This window comes from Poecilia mexicana, unplaced genomic scaffold (assembly GCF_051168715.1).
Source record: "Poecilia mexicana isolate PSO_F unplaced genomic scaffold, ASM5116871v1 scaffold_8, whole genome shotgun sequence".
Classification (NCBI taxonomy): domain Eukaryota; kingdom Metazoa; phylum Chordata; class Actinopteri; order Cyprinodontiformes; family Poeciliidae; genus Poecilia; species Poecilia mexicana.
Window position 1 is genome coordinate 23269957 of NW_028263377.1, and position 17342 is coordinate 23287298.

General features: G+C 38.1%; 1 protein-coding gene and 1 pseudogene across 4 annotated transcripts; one reads left to right on the top strand and one right to left on the bottom strand.

Moving 5' to 3' along the window:
• Position 1: 1 nt before the first annotated feature.
• LOC106931618 (uncharacterized) lies at positions 2 to 10528 on the bottom strand. Of its 3 annotated transcripts, none has more exons than XM_088007730.1 (10): positions 10428 to 10528; positions 7343 to 7568; positions 7137 to 7259; positions 6180 to 6287; positions 5537 to 6007; positions 5411 to 5461; positions 4546 to 4623; positions 3302 to 3373; positions 1880 to 1939; positions 2 to 899 (listed from the first exon to the last, which is right to left on the bottom strand). In XM_088007730.1, exons 2-10 carry the CDS (start codon positions 7489 to 7491, stop codon positions 884 to 886), a joined length of 1128 nt encoding a protein of 375 aa, XP_087863856.1. In that variant the 5' UTR covers positions 7492 to 7568; positions 10428 to 10528; the 3' UTR covers positions 2 to 883. The 3 variants fall into 3 exon arrangements, with proteins under 3 accessions (XP_087863856.1, XP_087863855.1, XP_087863857.1); XM_088007729.1 differs by having other exon boundaries at positions 7343 to 7573; positions 10428 to 10522; XM_088007731.1 differs by lacking the exon at positions 5411 to 5461 and having other exon boundaries at positions 7343 to 7573; positions 10428 to 10520.
• Positions 8106 to 17270, top strand: LOC148158099 (GTPase IMAP family member 8-like; annotated as a pseudogene). Its single transcript, XR_015763995.1, has 4 exons — positions 8106 to 8112; positions 13866 to 14579; positions 15187 to 15834; positions 16553 to 17270. The product of XR_015763995.1 is annotated as a GTPase IMAP family member 8-like (transcript).
• Positions 17271 to 17342: the final 72 nt, after the last annotated feature.

Consider the following 17342-nt stretch of genomic DNA (forward strand, 5'->3'; position numbering starts at 1 on the left):
TGTCATAATTTACCGAATGACTCTTTATGACAACATTCATAAATATTCATGAAGGCTTATTCATGTTCATGACATGTGTTATGTCATGTTTATGACAGTGTCATGACAGTCTTACTCACCCCCTTCAAATAAAGTGTTACCAAGAAAACTAATCTAATGTTGTTTAAAGTATACCATGCCATACCAACTGTATTTATAAAGCACAATCACAGCTCAAAGTTCTGTACATTAAAACACAAAATAACAAAAAAAAAAACCTCATACAATTAAGTATAAAACATACAATTTAAAACTAGACCCCACTGGAGTTGAAAGCCAACTAAAACAGATGGGTTTTAAGACGAGCTTAAAGGAGTGGACAGTGAAGGGGCCTCTCTCACGTGCAATGGCAAGTTGTTTCATAACTTGGGGCCCATGACAGAGAAGCCCTGTCCCCTCTGAGCTTCCTTCTGGATCTCGGTACCTCCAAGAGCAGCTGATCTGCTGACCAATAGGCTATGTAGGGGTGAAGAAGCTCAGAGAGGTAAGCCGGGGAAAGATTATGCAGTGATTTAAAAACAAACATAAGAATTTTAAAATTAATCCTAAAATATACAGGCAGTGAAAACTAAGTGCTCCTGATCAGGGTTGCTAAGTATCTAATTACATTTCTAAATAGTGAGTAAATAATAAGCTAAAGAGTGACTGACCTAATTCCTTTTCAGGGTTAAAAGTACTTAAAAGTACTGAGTACAGTTGTACTGAACAGCTGCCTCAGCCTTAATTGATGTCAGATTATAATCCATGATCTGTACAGCGAGTAATAAAGTCATTTTTATCGTCATATTGGCGTTAGCCTGATCCTGGATCTGCTGGCTGCAGCTGCAGAGTGAAGGTCTTCTGTTCACTTCTGATCGTTTCTATGGAGAAGGACAAGAGTTAACAGGTTACACACAAAACATAAAATCCAAAGAGTAAAAGTTTAACACTCATTAGAAACAACAAATAAACTCAAAGGCTGCTATCATGATGGTTCATGAAGCTCTGCTTTAGTTTCTAGCTAAAATTATCCAGGTTAAAGGTCAGTTTTCATTCTGCAGGAGAGAAAGTTCATTAACCCAGAGAGTTTATATGTAAACAAGCGTTAACCTGGTAATAACAGAGATACTTGGTTCTTCAAAATAAAGGCGCCTCCTGTTTGGTAGAATCTGTGGACAAGTTTATCAGGAACTTCTTTAACTTTGAAACAGAATTCATGAGGTGGAGACCAAACCTGCAGAGACTAAATGCTGAGCATGGAGCCATTACAATAAACAATAATAGGGTTGAGAAATGATCTGCAGATGAAAAACAGAACTAATTTTATTATTGTAAATAGACACCAGAAAAATCTCAGCAACATAAGTTAAATTATCTGAGACTAATGATGCCTTTCACAACCATAATGAGGGAATAGCATCAAAACCAGCTGTTAGCCTAGCTGTTAGCCTGGCTTCCTGTTCGCCATGGTAACTAATGTGTTGCCTTTTGGTGAAACTGAATCAAAGCTAAATTCAGCCAGAATATCCAGAAAATCCCAGTTTAAGCCGGTCTCCTGGTTTTATGAGATTCTTTCCAGATATTAAATGTTTCCTTTCTCTTTTACAGAAGCAACACTTCTATAAAACATCAGTGTTTTTTTTTTTCCACATGTTTATAGTAACAGGTTCATTTTGAAGAGATTGTGGTTTTTAATTAACAATGAAAGACAGAATTCAGATGAGTTCAAGAAAAAACAAGTCTGGACTGAAACATCAACACATGTTTGAGTTATTCCACATTAATCCTAAAATCACAGCTGGATCAGGTTTTTATATCTCCTTACATAACAGATGCAGGATTCAAAATGTTGTTAACTTACTGTTTGTCCTTAGATGGAAACAACGACTTGACCTCAGATAAGACAAAGTCAAATAGGGTCCTAAACATGAAAACAAAATATCAGACAGCCATTTTCTTTTCTTACATGTATTATTAGGTGGAAATGCAGTTTTACTGTACCGATCAAAAACCGCTGATGTCAGCAAATGTGTTATTTACCAAGAATTTACTCTGTAACTAAACTAAATGTTCTACAGTACAGCAGTGGTAATACTGTTTTACTCTGTGTGTTTATTATTTAAGTAAAAGTTTTAAATATTCTGTGACTACAGTTGTACATTTGTTGAGGTTATTAAGGTTATTTTCAGATGTAAACATGACCAGATGAAAGCATTAAAGCTTTAATGAACACAAACTCACTCAGCCTGTTTAATTTTATCAAACCTACATTACATCAGTAAAGTGTCACCCTTCATTCAGGGAGCGGGTTATGTCAGTGCTCCAGCTGTTTTTCAGTTTTCTGGAAGTTTGTTCCAGATCTGTGGTGAATAGAAACTGAATGCTGCTTCTCCAAGTTTGGTTCTGGGTGCAGAGCAGAACCAGAACCAGAACCAGCAGGTTGATCAGGCAGCAGATCTTTAATCCACTCAATGATTTATAAACTACAAAAGGATTTAAAGTCTCATTGAATTACAGTAGAACTGGGTGAGGTTGTGTATGTTTAATATTTAGGTCATTTTGATCAAATGGATTCAGAAAGTCAGAAAAGGCCTTAATAGATCAGGATCATTCTCAGTTTTAGGGGATTCTGGTGAACACTGACGGAATAAATTAATGCATTCTAATAAAATAGATTTTGAGCATAACATTTAAATATTTTGAGTCCTTCTCTGCAAACTTCAAATAACGGTTTTGTTCATTTCTCTCCATATATTTATAGTAACAGGTTCATAGATCTGTCATGAAAACACCAGAAGATAATCTGTTCCAGAACTTATTGTGATAAACGATAATATTGTTGTATTGACACAATTTTCAAGTAATATAACAGTAAACAATGACATAAAAATGCAAGAACACATTCTCAATGATCAATAAAATTTAAATCCTAATGAACATTTAAACACTGGAACAGTTAAACAACAAATAAAATGAATTATGATTACGTCTCTGTAAACAAAATTAAATTTATAGTTAGCTAGGCTAACAAAACACCAGGTTGAAGACTTTCATCATTCAGTTTTTGGTAAAAAAGAGAAAAAAGATAAAAATGATAAATCAGGCAAATTAAAATGATTGTGTTTCTTTTCATTGATCACCCGATAAATTGATTCATTTTTTATTGTGACAGGCCTAATTTTGAGGCGATCATGGTTTTCAATAAACAATAGAAGTAACACTTGCTCAGGTTTTATATCTCCTGACATAACAGAGGGCAGGATTCAAAATGTTATTAACTCACTGTATGTAGTCGAATAGTGAGTTGATGATGTCCAACAACATTCTGAATGAACGAGTCAATCCTGGACGTTTCCTAAACATAGAAACAACATATAACTGTCAGCCATTTTCTTTTCCTCCATGTTTACTTGGTGGTGATGCTGCATTACTGAACTGTGATCAAGCAAATGAGTTTATTTACCCAGAATTCACTCTGTAAATAATCCTTTTAATATTCTACAGCATAGCAGTGATAATATAGTAAATATCTCATTTCAGCACCTGAAGCTTTTATTTACAGTCAGCTGTGATTAACTTCCTGTTTGAGTTTTGATGTCTTTTTAAAGAGCTACTTCCTGTTTAACTTTTAGCTCGAATCATCTATGGGAATAAAATCCCCTTCGTCGGCCATTTTATCCATCAGCTGTTGTATCCTCCCTCCCTCGCACGCAACGATTACCTGACTGTAACTAAACTAGTAATGTTTTACAACAAACATTACTAGTTTAGTTACAGTCAGGCAATCGGTCTTAAAGGGACCATTAACAATAAAAAAGTAATAATCCTCCAAATTCTGTAACCACTTTAAGTTGACATTATTTGTTTCCATGGTAACGAGTTAACTATTAAATACCATAAACATTTATAGCTCATTTCTAGTGTCTGTCCATAACCTGTTCAGTGAGTGTAAAACGTCCCAGTTTAATTTATTTATACATTTCACACATCAAGGTTTAATATTTAGCTCATTGTGGTCAAATGGTTTCACATTTTGTCAGACGATAAACTGTGCAAGAACTTATTGCGATAAACGATATTATTGTTGTTTTGACACAATTTTCAAGTAATATAACAGTAAACAATGACATAAAAATGCAAGAACACATTCTCAGTGATCAATAAACTTTAAATCCTTATGAGCATTTAAACACTGGAACACATGAACAACAATTAAAATGAATTATGATTACATCTCTGTAAACAAAATAAAAATTATAGTTAGCTAGGCTAACAAAACACCAGGTTGAAGATTTTATCATTCAGTTTTTGGTAAAAAAAAGAGAAAAAGATAAAAACGATAAATCAGGCAAATTAAAATTATTGTGTTTCTTTCATTTATCATCTGATAAATTGATTTATTGTTTATTGTGACAGGCCTAATTTTGAGGCGATCGTGGTTTTCAATAAACAATAGAAGTAACACTGACTCAGGTTTTATATCTCCTGACATAACAGAGTGCAGGATTCAAAATGTTATTAACTTACGGTTTGTAGTCGAATGATGAGCAGATCCAGTCCACCAACTTGTCCTCAGACAATGAAGGAGTATATACTGGAGGTTCCCTAAACATAGAAACAACATATAACTGTCAGCCATTTTCTTCTCCTCCATGTTTACTTGGTGGTGATGCTGCATTACTGAACTGTGATCAAGCAAATGAGTTTATTTACCCAGAATTCACTCTGTAAATAATCCTTTAAATATTCTACAGCATAGCAGTGATAATACAGTAAATATGTCATTTCAGCACCTGAAGCTTTTATTTACAGTCAGCTGTGATTGACTTCCTGTTTGAGTTTGATGTCTTTTTAAAGAACTACTTCCTGTTTAACTTTTAGCTCGAATCTTCTGGGAATAAAATCCCCCTCGTTGGCCATTTTGTCCATCAGCCTTTGTGTCCTTGCACACACACACACACACACACACACACACACACACACACACACACACACACACACACACACACACACACACACACACACACACACACACCTGTTTGATTGTAATATCACTGCATTGAGAATTATTGAGTTTTTTGTTGCAGTTTGTTGTAAAACGTTACTAGTTTAGTTACAGTCAGGCAATCGGTCTTAAAGGGACCATTAACAATATAAAGTAATAATCCTCCAAATTCTGTAACCACTTTAATTTGAAATTATGTGTTTCCATGGTAACGTGTTAACTATTAAATACCATAAACATTTATAGCTCATTTCTAGTGTCTGTCCATAACCTGTTCAGTGAGTGTAAACGTCCCACAGTTTAATTTATTTATACATTTCACACATCAAGGTTTAATATTTAGCTCATTGTGGTCAAATGCTGTCAGAAAGTCAGAATAGACTTTACCTGAAGGGATCAGGTTCATCCTCAGTTTCAGGAGGATAAACCTGATGAGTTCTGATGAGAGAAATATCCTCATTCTCTAAACAACACTGGGCAGATATTTAAAGCATTTAATAAGTAATATTTTACCTTTCTGATTTGTGTGAATTACTGTGTCCAGAATTCAAATGTTGTTGATCTTCAAGACGTTTAAGCTTGAGCTGCCTCTCAGCCTCCTGCTTGGCCTTTCGCTCACCATGCAACTGGATCTCCTGCTGGCGTATCACCTCCTGCAGGTGTTGAACCTCCTGCAGGTGTTGAACATCCTGCAGGTGTTGAACCTCCTGCTGGCGTTGAGACTCCTGCTGGGGTTGAGACTCCTGCTGGCGGGTTTGAGACTCCTGCTGGCGTTGAACCTCCTGCTGGCGGAGGAGAGCCTCCTGCTGGCGGAGGAGAGCCTCCTGTTGGCGTTGAACCTCCTGCTGGGGTTGAGACTCCTGCTGGCGGGTTTGAGACTCCTGCTGGCGTTGAACCTCCTGCTGGCGGAGGAGAGCCTCCTGCTGACGGAGGAGAGCCTCCTGCTGGCGGAGCAGGAGCTCCTCATAGGTCCTTCTATAACTCCTATGTGTTTTAAATTTGTAGTGATTAATTCAGGAAAATCAAGTCTGGACTTAAACTGTACAACATATTAAAGTATCTCTGCAGTCACCTGTTAATCCTAAAACCAGAACAGGTTCAGTTTCTATAATTCCTGATAAGCATCACAGCGTTTCAGTAACTGGAGGCAACTTACTCAGGAGTTGGACGCCGAAAATTAAAGTCCAGGTCGACGTCTGTTGACCTGCTGCTCCCACAGGATGGATAACTATGCACAGAAGAAGAGTCTGATCCTGCAGGGCTCCTAAACATGAAAACAACAGATTGTTATTTATTTACATGTATAGTTTGATGCTCATGGAGCATCAAGTGCATCTCTTTACTTATCTAGGAATCACTATAAATAACCTCCTTCTTATTCTGCTGTGGAGCAGAAACTGTTTCTAAAAATGATGACATCATTACAACAATCTGCATAAATGGCCGACGTGTCCAGTTTTTGTCCTGCTGTCTGCAGCTCAGTGAGTTCATGAAGGATCTGCTGTGACCAGCAGCATCATCCATGTTTTCATCTTTTATTGTTGTGGTTTTTCTGCTGCATCACCGTGGAACAGACAGAAACTGAATTTCAGTTTTCATTTGTTTCTGTACTTGTGGCAAAAATGACAATTAATCTGACGAGAAATACAGATGGAATAAACTGACATCGATCAATCTGGAAGGTTAATCAGCCGTTTCTGAGGCTTTGGACTCCACAGAACCAAGACAGAACCTGGACCCACACATGGAGCAGCTGAAACCTTCCAGTGGAGGCCATGATGATCAAACACGGTGGTAACAGCATGATGCTGTGGGCCTGCTTTGCTGAATGACTTTCAGTGTCTGATGGAATCATGAACTCTGATCTTGAACAGACATCTCTGAAGGAGAACAGTTCATGACCTTCAGGTCAAGGTCATTGGGTTCTGCAGAAGGACAACAATCCCAAACACTCCAGCTAGTCGTCCTGTGTTTTACAGTGGCCTAGTCAAAGTATAAACTTAAATATAATTTAAGTTTATACTAAAATGAAGCATAAACTTCATTTAAGACCCACTCATGTTGAATAAAACATTTAAAGTGGACTCAGTAAAAACATTTAGAACCAGCTCACCTTACAGCTGAAGGTTGGCCTGATTTAAAATCAGTAATGAAATTCTTTGACCGATCGCTCCTGAATGACAAACCGCTGTAACCAGATTCTGCATCTGATTCTGCTGTTGGTGGTTCTGGTTTCCTGTGAATAAAGATGATTTGCTGCTGTTAATATTGAGCTCTGACATGTAGGAGATCCTGGACATTTAGAGATGCTGATCTGACCTCTGAACTTTGCTCTGGTCCTCATATTGGTGTCTGAGAGTGGATTCAGAGGGACAGACTCCGTCCTCCTTTCCAGTGGATTCAGAGGGACAGACTCCGTCCTCCTTTCCAGTGGATTCAAGGAGATCGCTGCTCTGGCTGCCTCCCATTCTCTGCTTCACATCAGTTAAATCCTGGCAAAACAAGCTGCTGCACCTCTGATAGTCCACTAGATGGAGCCACTGAGCTGAACTTAGAGAATCAATCACATAAATAGAAAAACTAATCATGTAACATACATTTTATTCAAGGTGCAATAAATGAATTTAATCTGAACAAAGTTTAAAAATGTTTCTAAACAGTTTAAAGGTCGTCTAACATGGATTCAAATGTGATACAGATTAAATCTAGATGGTCTGAAGACATAAATCCATTCACAGAATTACAGTTCACTAAACTCTTTCATATTTAAACTGTATTTATGGAAACATGTAGTTTATTCATGACATTACAAACAAAATTCAATATATACTGTAAAAGGTTAAAGTTATGAGGAAATCAGAAATAATTTTAATCAAGATACAAGGAAGGTACTTTAAAATAAGCTGCTTGTTTTGAACCAGGAAATAAATGGAATTAGTAAACATGTTGCTTTTTTATTTGAATCAGTTTGAAGGATTCGATTAGAAAGTTTTATTATAAAATATTAGGTTTGGAGTTTGCAGATTTTTTTACAACTTGAATTTACTCTGGGTTTCTAAGAATGAAATGTAAAAGATCGCTCATGCAGGGTGAGTCAAAGTCCTACAAAGCTTGAAAAACGGTGAAATTCAGATCCACTTTGGATTCTAATGTCAATCAGTTCACTGTAAAACATTTGAACCACATTTAGTTGTTTAATATCTTCTAGTCTTTAAGTCAAATACTTGTAGAGTGTTTTAGATTGTGAGTTTGTGAAAGATAAAGTTACAGCAGTAAGTTGTGTTAACTTTTTATTAGAGTTGAATAAACCGGAGTGAAAGAAGAAAAAGAAGTGAAACTATTTCCCAGAATGGAGCAGTTCTAGTGCAACCCAGATGAAAAAAAGTGGTGAAATCACCCTTTATGGAAGTTTAACAAATCACAAACATGGTTCTAAATATTCTTCTATTAGAGCAGAATAAAGAGTCTATGTCTTGTAGCTTTTAAATTAGAGTCGATTAAAGATGCGGAAGGTAGTGAAAAATTAGCCATTTCCGGAACCGCAAACCAACCACACCTTAATTTGATGTGTTTGGGACCACTGTTGTGTGCGGCATATTATAGTTAAATGATAAATATTCACTGAAGTTCTTATTTGAAAGTTGAAATTTATTTCAAACATGATACAAATATAAAAAGTAATATAGTACACAATAATAAAAGTGAATAGAAAAGAAGAAAAGAAAGAAAAAAAAATACAGATATCTGTTTCAGTTAACATATCATGCTCAAAATGGGTAGGAAAAAGTAAAAACTTATTAACTCCTACCCCCTAAACACTTGAAAACTTACAATACTACTGTTATTTTTTTTTTAAAAAAAGAAATCATCAATCAATTAAAAGTCAGAGTAGCTGTCAGCAATTACCAATATATAGCTATGCATTATCTCTTTTTATACTGGTTTGTCTTTTCAAACCCTTACCCCAAGTTGTTCCCATCAATGCACACATTATTACTTTCTCTTACTCATATGTTTATCTCTACTAAAAATGACCTCTTTATATTTTCTTTTAAATTGTATTAAGCTATTGCTTAGTTTTAAGTCGTCATCTAATTTGTTCCATAACTTTACACCAGGGGTCCCCAAACTTTTTCCTGCGAGGGCCACATAGCTGTTCCTTTTTCTGGTCGGGGGCCGGTCTTAGTTTTTGGAGAAAGAAACCTTACTTTTCCACGGGGGAGGGGGGCGGGGGGGGCTGTTCTGTCTTTGAAACTGTCGAGCGGGCGGCGGCGACGACGACGACACAGTCGCGCTTTTAGATAGATTTTTACCCAGAATGCAAATGGAAAAAACCGTGAGTGAAACGGTGACTGGGACTGACTAGTATATATTCCATTGAGGGAAAGTAAGTTTCACATTTGCTCAAAAGCCCCCTGGTGGTTGAAGAAAAATCCACATATAAACCGGAAAATACAATATATGAAAAAAAAAAACACTGAATGCTCTCTGGTATGAGCAGGCGAGCCAGATCTGGCATTGTTCAGGGGGCCGGACCAAATGACGTGGCGGGCCGTAGTTTGGGGACCCCTGGTTTACACCCTTACTTGAAATACAAAAACTTTTTCTTGTTGTTCGCAACTTGCGGAGCTTTAAATTTGAATAACCCCTTAAATTATACCCCCCTTCTCTTTCAGAAAACATACGTTGTATGTGCTCAGGTAACAAATTTTTAGATACTTTGAACATAAATTGAGCCATTTTCAATTCTACAAGCTCGTTAAATTTTAGAATTCTAGATTTTTTGAAGAGTGGGTTTGTATGCTCATAATAACCAACATTATGAATAATTCTAATGGCTCGTTTCTGTAGGACGGTTATCGGATGTAAAGCGGTCTTGTAATTGACTCCCCATACTTCACAGCCATATGATAAATATGGTAAAATCAGAGAGTTATATAGAATATGAAGAGATTCAGCATAGAGTATATGTCTAGCTCTAGCCAATATAGATATGCTTCTACTGAGTTTACCCTGTAAATGTTTAATATGAGGTTTCCAATTAATTTTGTCATCTATTATTACGCCAAGAAATTTCTTAGCAAAAACCTTTTCTAAAATTACGTCCTCTATTTGAACTTGAAATTCAGTATTATTGTAACAGTTCCCAAAAACCATGATTTTCGTCTTATCCAAATTTAATGATAATTTGTTTATTAAATTGAATGATTGTTTGTTAAAATAAGAGGCAATAAATAAATATCTGCTATTGTTTTCGTCAGGTCCAAATCCAAGCCGCAACAACGACCTGGACTGGTACCGTTTTCTGTTCGATAAAATTAAAACTGGTTCAAAATATATCTGCTGAATATAGGCTAGCGAACATAGATTTAATAAGAAAATGAAGAAAAACTAAATACTTTACCTTCAAAAGACGCTCACAAGGTTAAAGACTATCTGCGTCACAACCAGGTAGGATAAAGTGAAACCTGGTCAGAACAGGTAAATCTACTTCTTCTTCTTTTGTTGGTCAGCAATTTATTCATGTGCATTGCCGCCATCTACTGGAATTGAGTGTGGATCGGGAAGCTACATATATATTCTACAACCCTGCTTCTGTCATCTTTCCTTAATCTTTTGTTTAATAATAGATTTAATTTCTTCTTTACTGAATAGTAACAATATATCAGTATAACTATTTTTTGTAGCTTGTTTTGAATATTTGTCTGCCAACTCATTAGTTATCTTTACATGTGATGGTACCCATGTAAAGATTATTAATAAACCCATTACCTGAATTCTATAAATTTTTAACTGAATATTTAATAAAAGGTCTGGTCTATTAATATAATGATTGTTTTTAAATAAATATAATGATGAACATGAATCAGAACACATTATACTTATCAGTGGACGAACTTCCTCAATCCATCCTAAAGCCAAAATGATTCCCATCATCTCTCCTGTATAACCTGAGACTCCATCATTGATTCTTTTACATTTTTAATACTGAACTCTGGAACAATGAATGACTCCTCATTATTACTATTTGAGTTTTTAAAGCATCTGTATACAGTTGGATGTATCCATAGTACTTATTGTCTAAACATGATTGTACTGAATATGGATCTGAAAGGTTTTCTTTTTTCCTTTTCTCCATCAAAGTAAAATCAACAACACTATCAGGAAATAGAGACGGATGAACTGGAGAAAGAGGAACTGTTTGATATTTATATGAGATAAATCAAAGTCTTTTATCATGTTTTCTATCTCCCAACCAAAAGAACTTAAATTCTTTTTTTTCTTTTTCCAACTATCCATCCCTCCATCCATCCCTCCCTCCATCCATCCATCCATCCATCCATCCATCCATCCATCCATCCATCCATCCATCCATCCATCCATCCATCCATCCATCCATCCATCCATCCATCCATCCATTTTCTTCCGTTTATCCGGGGTCGGGTCGCGGGGGCAGCAGCTTCAGAACTAGAACTAGAACTTCCCAACTAGGTTTTAAAATTTCTTGACATGGATGATTTCCATTATGGCCCTTTAAATGACACCAATAAGTTGACTTTAACTGTAATCTTCTCAGATGAAGTGGCATCTCTCCCATTTATACTAGTAAAGTTTACATTGGAGTTGTACATTGGCTCCTGTATATAACCTTAAGGCTTGAAACTGAATATTATCAAAAATTTTTGAGTCGTGTTTCTGATGCTGATCCAAAAGCTATACTTCCATAATAGCATCCCAAATATTCAGAATATTACCACAAAGTTCATTTATTTTTTTATTCATTTTATAAAGTGAAACTCATCAACACATGGAGCACAAACATTTATTTATATCAGGTTTGATGATTGTGGCTCAAAACTCAGTTTATTGGAAATTTGAAAAATTTTATATATTCCAATAATTATGTTTACTTTCCTTGGGAGTTTGCCCCAAATGCATGAATAAATTTTGCTGTATAATACTCCTTCTTAGTTATTTATGCACTTCTTTTGATCATATTTTTCCTTCCACTCAACTTTCCATTAATATGCTTGGATACAGCACTCTGTGGACATCCTTTGCTCGAGTCTTAACAATTAAAATGAGCAGAAATACACAACTGAACCACATTACTCTGTGTGAAAAAATCTAGTGTCACATTTTTGCTTGGATTCCTAAAATAAATGTGATTTTTGGTTTTCTAATTTACTGAAACACACATGCAAACAATTACTACATTTCAACCAGTGAAAGTTTTTCAAACTAAATCAAGATCTTCTGCAGATTAGTTCATTAGAGTCAGTTACAGTTTGTATATTTTGAACAGATAACATGGCTGAAAGCTCTACAGGAGCTTGTTGAGTACATGTGTCAAACACGAGGCTTGGGGGCCAAATCCGGCCCACCGCAGCTTTTTATGTGGCCCTGTAGGCTCCAGATTTATCCATAAATAAAACCTTCAAGATAGCAGTTGTGTGCTTAAATATTTTATTAATTAAATCAAAGTGGCTTTTATTTGTCAGTACTTCTAGTTTTACTACAATTGTGGAAATTCACACAAAATCAACAAATTGCATAATTTTTTGTGCTAATGGAGTTTATTGAAAATTTTCCAAAAAAAAGGTCAAAAACATTGGTGTAAAGTGATGCCAATTCCAACCTGCAGGTGGCAGTATATCTTACTTATTGATGTCAAGTTATAGTTTGATTATTTTTCAGTAATAAAAAGTCAGATTTCCTAAATATTGCTAAATTTCTTGCAAATATTTTTACTTTAGCAACTAATTGCAAAAAAAGAATGAAAGACAAAGAAATCTTACGGGGATTGATCGATGTGAAAATCTGTTAAATATGATTTAATTTTAAGAAGAACTTCTAACCGTTTATTGAGTTAATTGATATATGTTGGCCCTTTAATAGCATTTGTGACGTTAATGTGACCCAAAATGAAAACGAGTTTGACGCCGCTGCATCAGGGCCTTAAAAACATCCAAGACTCTGACGGTGGTTAAAAACAGGAAGATGCTTTGGACAGCTGTGTTTTTAACCCGTGTACCAGTTCGTTTAAAGTTTTCTTCCTCTTATCGAATGCTTTCAATGTGTCACATGCAGAAACACTCTGCAGCTCGATCTATTAAAGGCGTCTAGCAAAGTAAGCGGTCCGCTGCTCTCAAGGCCGCGTTGCCTTCAATACGCGTTTAAGGCAGCACTAAGAGCCAGGGGACAGTTTTATTAGCTGATTTATTGTGTCTGATGTGTTTTAGTTGTTTTTTTTTACTCCTGCACATATAAAGCAGCTGAAATAAACACAGTAAATAGTGTGTTATTCATCATTAACGTAATATTAGAAAACTGGGCAAGTAAAGGGCATCAAAACAACATGGAGGATGAGACACAGTTTGATGTTTTATTGGATTTCTATTGGTGATTGTGGGTGTGACTCATTCCTGTTCAGGCAGACAGAGAGAGATGTGAATAAAAGAAAAAATAAATTAAGTTTTTTCTCCTTTAGGGAGTAAATCCATACACCTAAACACTGTTGTGTGTGGATTCTGGTCTTCACACAGATTGTTGTAAGTTTGTTTCTAGGAGACCAATCCAGAAACAACTTGTTTCATTCTTGTTGGTTGTGCAGGAGGCTCTACTTCTGCTTTTCAAAGATGTATGGTCTTTAATGGCACATTTGCAGCCATTTTCACGTGCGAGTTTGAACTTTGAGTGGCCAGCAGCAGCTTATGTGGATTTAAAGTGACAGAGACCCTAAAACAGAGAGAACCTAATGTTTAGCAGGGCCCACAGAGCTATCCCAACCTTTAAGGCAAAGAAGTCTAAAATCATCCCTCTGCTCTCTTTGTGCTTGTAGAGAAGTTAAGGCCGGTCACCACCATCCGCCTTGTGCTGCTCGGAGCGAAGGGTTCAGGAAAGACTTCAGCTCTGAACACCATCCTGGGCAGAGAAAGCAGCAGAAGACTCAGCAGAACTGCTCAGTGTTGGGTTGGAGACGCTGTGGTGTTTGGCAGACAGGTGACCGCCGTGGACACACCGGGCTGGTGGATGAACTACTTCTGCAACGAGACTTCCCTCTTCGACCGGAGGGAGATGGTGCTCAGCTTGTCCCTGTGTCCTCCGGGGCCTCACGTCTTTCTGCTGGTGATCCGAGTGGACCGAGCCTTCACGGAGACCCACAGGAGAGCGGCGCAAGAACACCTGGAGCTCATCAGCGAGTGGGTCTGGGCCCGCACCATCCTGCTGTTCACCTTCGGGGACTGGCTGGGCGACACCACCACCGAGAAGTTCATCGAGAGCGAGGGGGAGCCTCTGCGGTGGCTCGTGGAGAAATGCTCCAACCGGTACCACGTCCTGAACAACAAAACCAAAGGAGATGGGTTTCAAGTGAGAGAACTGATCGGGAAGATTGAGGAAGCGATGACGTGTGGCTGCGACGGAAGCTGGCATTACGAAATAGAGAGGAGAGAGTTGGAGGAAATGAAGAGGTGGATGAAGGAAGAGGCAGAGAGAGCCGACGACCGGCGGAGGAGGAAGGAGAAACAGAGGCTGGTGGCAAAGTCTGAGCTGGGTGAGTTAGAGAAGATTCAAATGAAATAATTCAGACGTTTTTACTCTAAACTCAAAATTCTGACTTTAATCACACAATTATTTTCAGATTGTTTTTTCCTTTGACAATAATCCCAGAATTCTGACTGGAACAAACTTCCAGAAAACTGAAAAACAGCCGAAACATAGAGTTCCCTTAAATCAAGACTGAAAGAGCTGCCTTGGAAAAAAATAACGTAAAAAAATCAAAATTTTGAGAATAAAGTCAAAATTCTGATATTGAAATAAGAATTTTGAGAGAAAAGGGAGAATGTTGTGAAAAAAAGTCGGATTTTTAAGATTAAAGTCAAAATTTTGAGATTAAAATCAGAATTCTGAGAAAAAAGTTAGAATTGTAAGATTAAAATGAGAATTTTAATAATAAAGTCAAAATTCTGGGAAAAAAGCAAATTTTTTTAGATTAAATTTAGACAATTGAGCAAAAAAAGTCAAATTTTTGATATAGAAGCCAAAGTTCTGAAAACCAGTCAGAATTTTGAGATGAAAGTCAGAGTTTTGGGTACATCTGGTAAATATTTAGTGCTTCATTGTTGAAATGCTTTGATTTAATACAAAACTTTAACTGACAGAGAATCTGGCCCCTCTGCGAGAGCTGAGGCTGATCCTAGTTGGTGGCAGGAAAGGAGGGAAGAGCTCCTGTGGAAACACGATCCTCAACAGACACGACTTTCCCACCAACAGCCAAACCGCCTCCTGCTGTGAAAACCAGTGCAGAATCGAAGGAAAGACCGTCTCTGTGCTGGACACTCCGGGATGTTTCCCCGTAGCCCCAGAGGTCCTGAGCACTCCTTCGGCCTTCCTGTTGGTCGTCAACGTGAGCTCCTCGTTCACGGCTCTCCACCGGGAAGCCATTGAGGAGCAGCTGGATGCCGGAGAGCTGTGGAGCAGAACCGTGGTGCTGTTCAGCCACGGCGACTGGCTGGGAGACACGAGCCTGGAGCGACGCATCGAGAGCGAAGGAGAGCCGCTGAGGAGGCTGGTGGAGCGCTGCGGGAACTGGTACCACGTCCTGGACAACAAGAACCAGGGCGACGCGGCGCAGGTCCGGGAGCTCATCCGGCTGGTGGAGGAGATGCTGGCCACAGAGAGGCGGGTTTGTAAAGACGACCAGCTGTGGAGACGGGTCGGTTCTGAAGAGGAGCAGCAGAATAATGTGATGCTGCGCAGGAGGAATCTGAGGAAACAGATGAGCAGAAGAAACCGACTGTCTCTAGACTGTGAGTCAAACTTTATACACACAGAAAAACAATATATTCAATTATCTGGGTTTCCAGCAGGGAGACAGAATCATGTAGGCAGAACTGTCTGTAAAGATGCTTTAGATATTTTGTCTGGAAAAGACTTATGATTTTAAAAAAAAGAAAAAGAGGAACATATTTTAGCTATCAAAAATATGAGGTAATTAAAACAGAGTTTTACTGAAAGCTACGTGGGGCGTGTAGAAAATAAAACTTTACTTAATCTGAACTGAATTGAGGATTTCTATAGAACATCATTGTTGCTCATCTCCTACTAGGAAAATGTAACTTTTACAGATTTCAGGTTTTGAATCTTTTCCAAAAACAGAATCTCTTTTTATAACACCTCGAGGAAATAAAATTAATTCATATTTTGGAGATTCAGGGACAAAGACTTTGCAGAATAACAGGCTGTTGATGTAACAGGTTCAGTAAGGACATTCTGAAAAAAACAGTGGACAAATAAGTGGACAAAGTTTTCTATTAATTCAAATTAAAAAATAATTTAATGATCCAGAGGGAAATTAAATGTTACTGTAATGTTTCTTGAACCATCCAGTGACACAGATGATTTACACAGAAAGAAAACATGCAGTAAATTTAAACCAAATCAACATGTAACAGATCCTATAAGCAGATTCATTTCTCATGTTGCACTCCTGAAATCACGTCACATTTTATGATCTTTATTTTCCAGCGGCTGACTCTGGATCTTCCTCGTCTCATCCAGAGGAGTTAAACCCAACGCAGGTTGTGGCTTTCCCAGCCAGAAGAGCGAGAAGTCAGTCTGGGTTTGTGTTTCCGCAGCGCAGCAGCTTGGTGTTCCTGTCTGTGCTCAAGCGGAGCTGGTCGATGATAGAGTTACCGCTCAGGTTCCCTTCTCCTCACAGCCTCACGCTCTCACCACGGCAGCAGACGATGCTTCTGGTTTCATACCAGGGTCCGCCCAGCTTTCCCTCAGAGGAAAACCTCGTTAGCGTCCGTTCTCTCTGCCATCCGGCGCTGAGAGAGCGCGCTCTCTGCAGGATGTGCGAGTCCGGCGGCCTGCAGGCTCTGATCGACCAGTGGGGCCACAGCAGCCTGGAGGAGCTGGAGTCCTTCATCGACTCGTACTTTGAGATGGTGTGGGAGCGAACCGTGGGCTCGTTTCAGGCCTCCGAGCCTCCGGAGGACGCCGTGGAGGAGGCGGCCGTCAGGGACGCTGGAGGAGAGGAGCTGCTGTTATCCATCGACAGGAAGCTGACGAGGCTGGAGCTGCTGGAGGAGATCCGCAGGGATCTGGCAGAAGTGAAGAGGAAGCTGGAGCGCAACACATGAGCTCAGAGACCAAAGTGCAACGGAAAATTAATCACAAACTTATAATTCACTCCATGGAAATATACCACATCCATATACAGCTCTGGAAAAAAGAGACCACTAAAAATGATCAGTTTCTCTGATTTTACTCGTTATATGTGTGTTTTAGTAAAAGGAACTTGTTCTTTTAT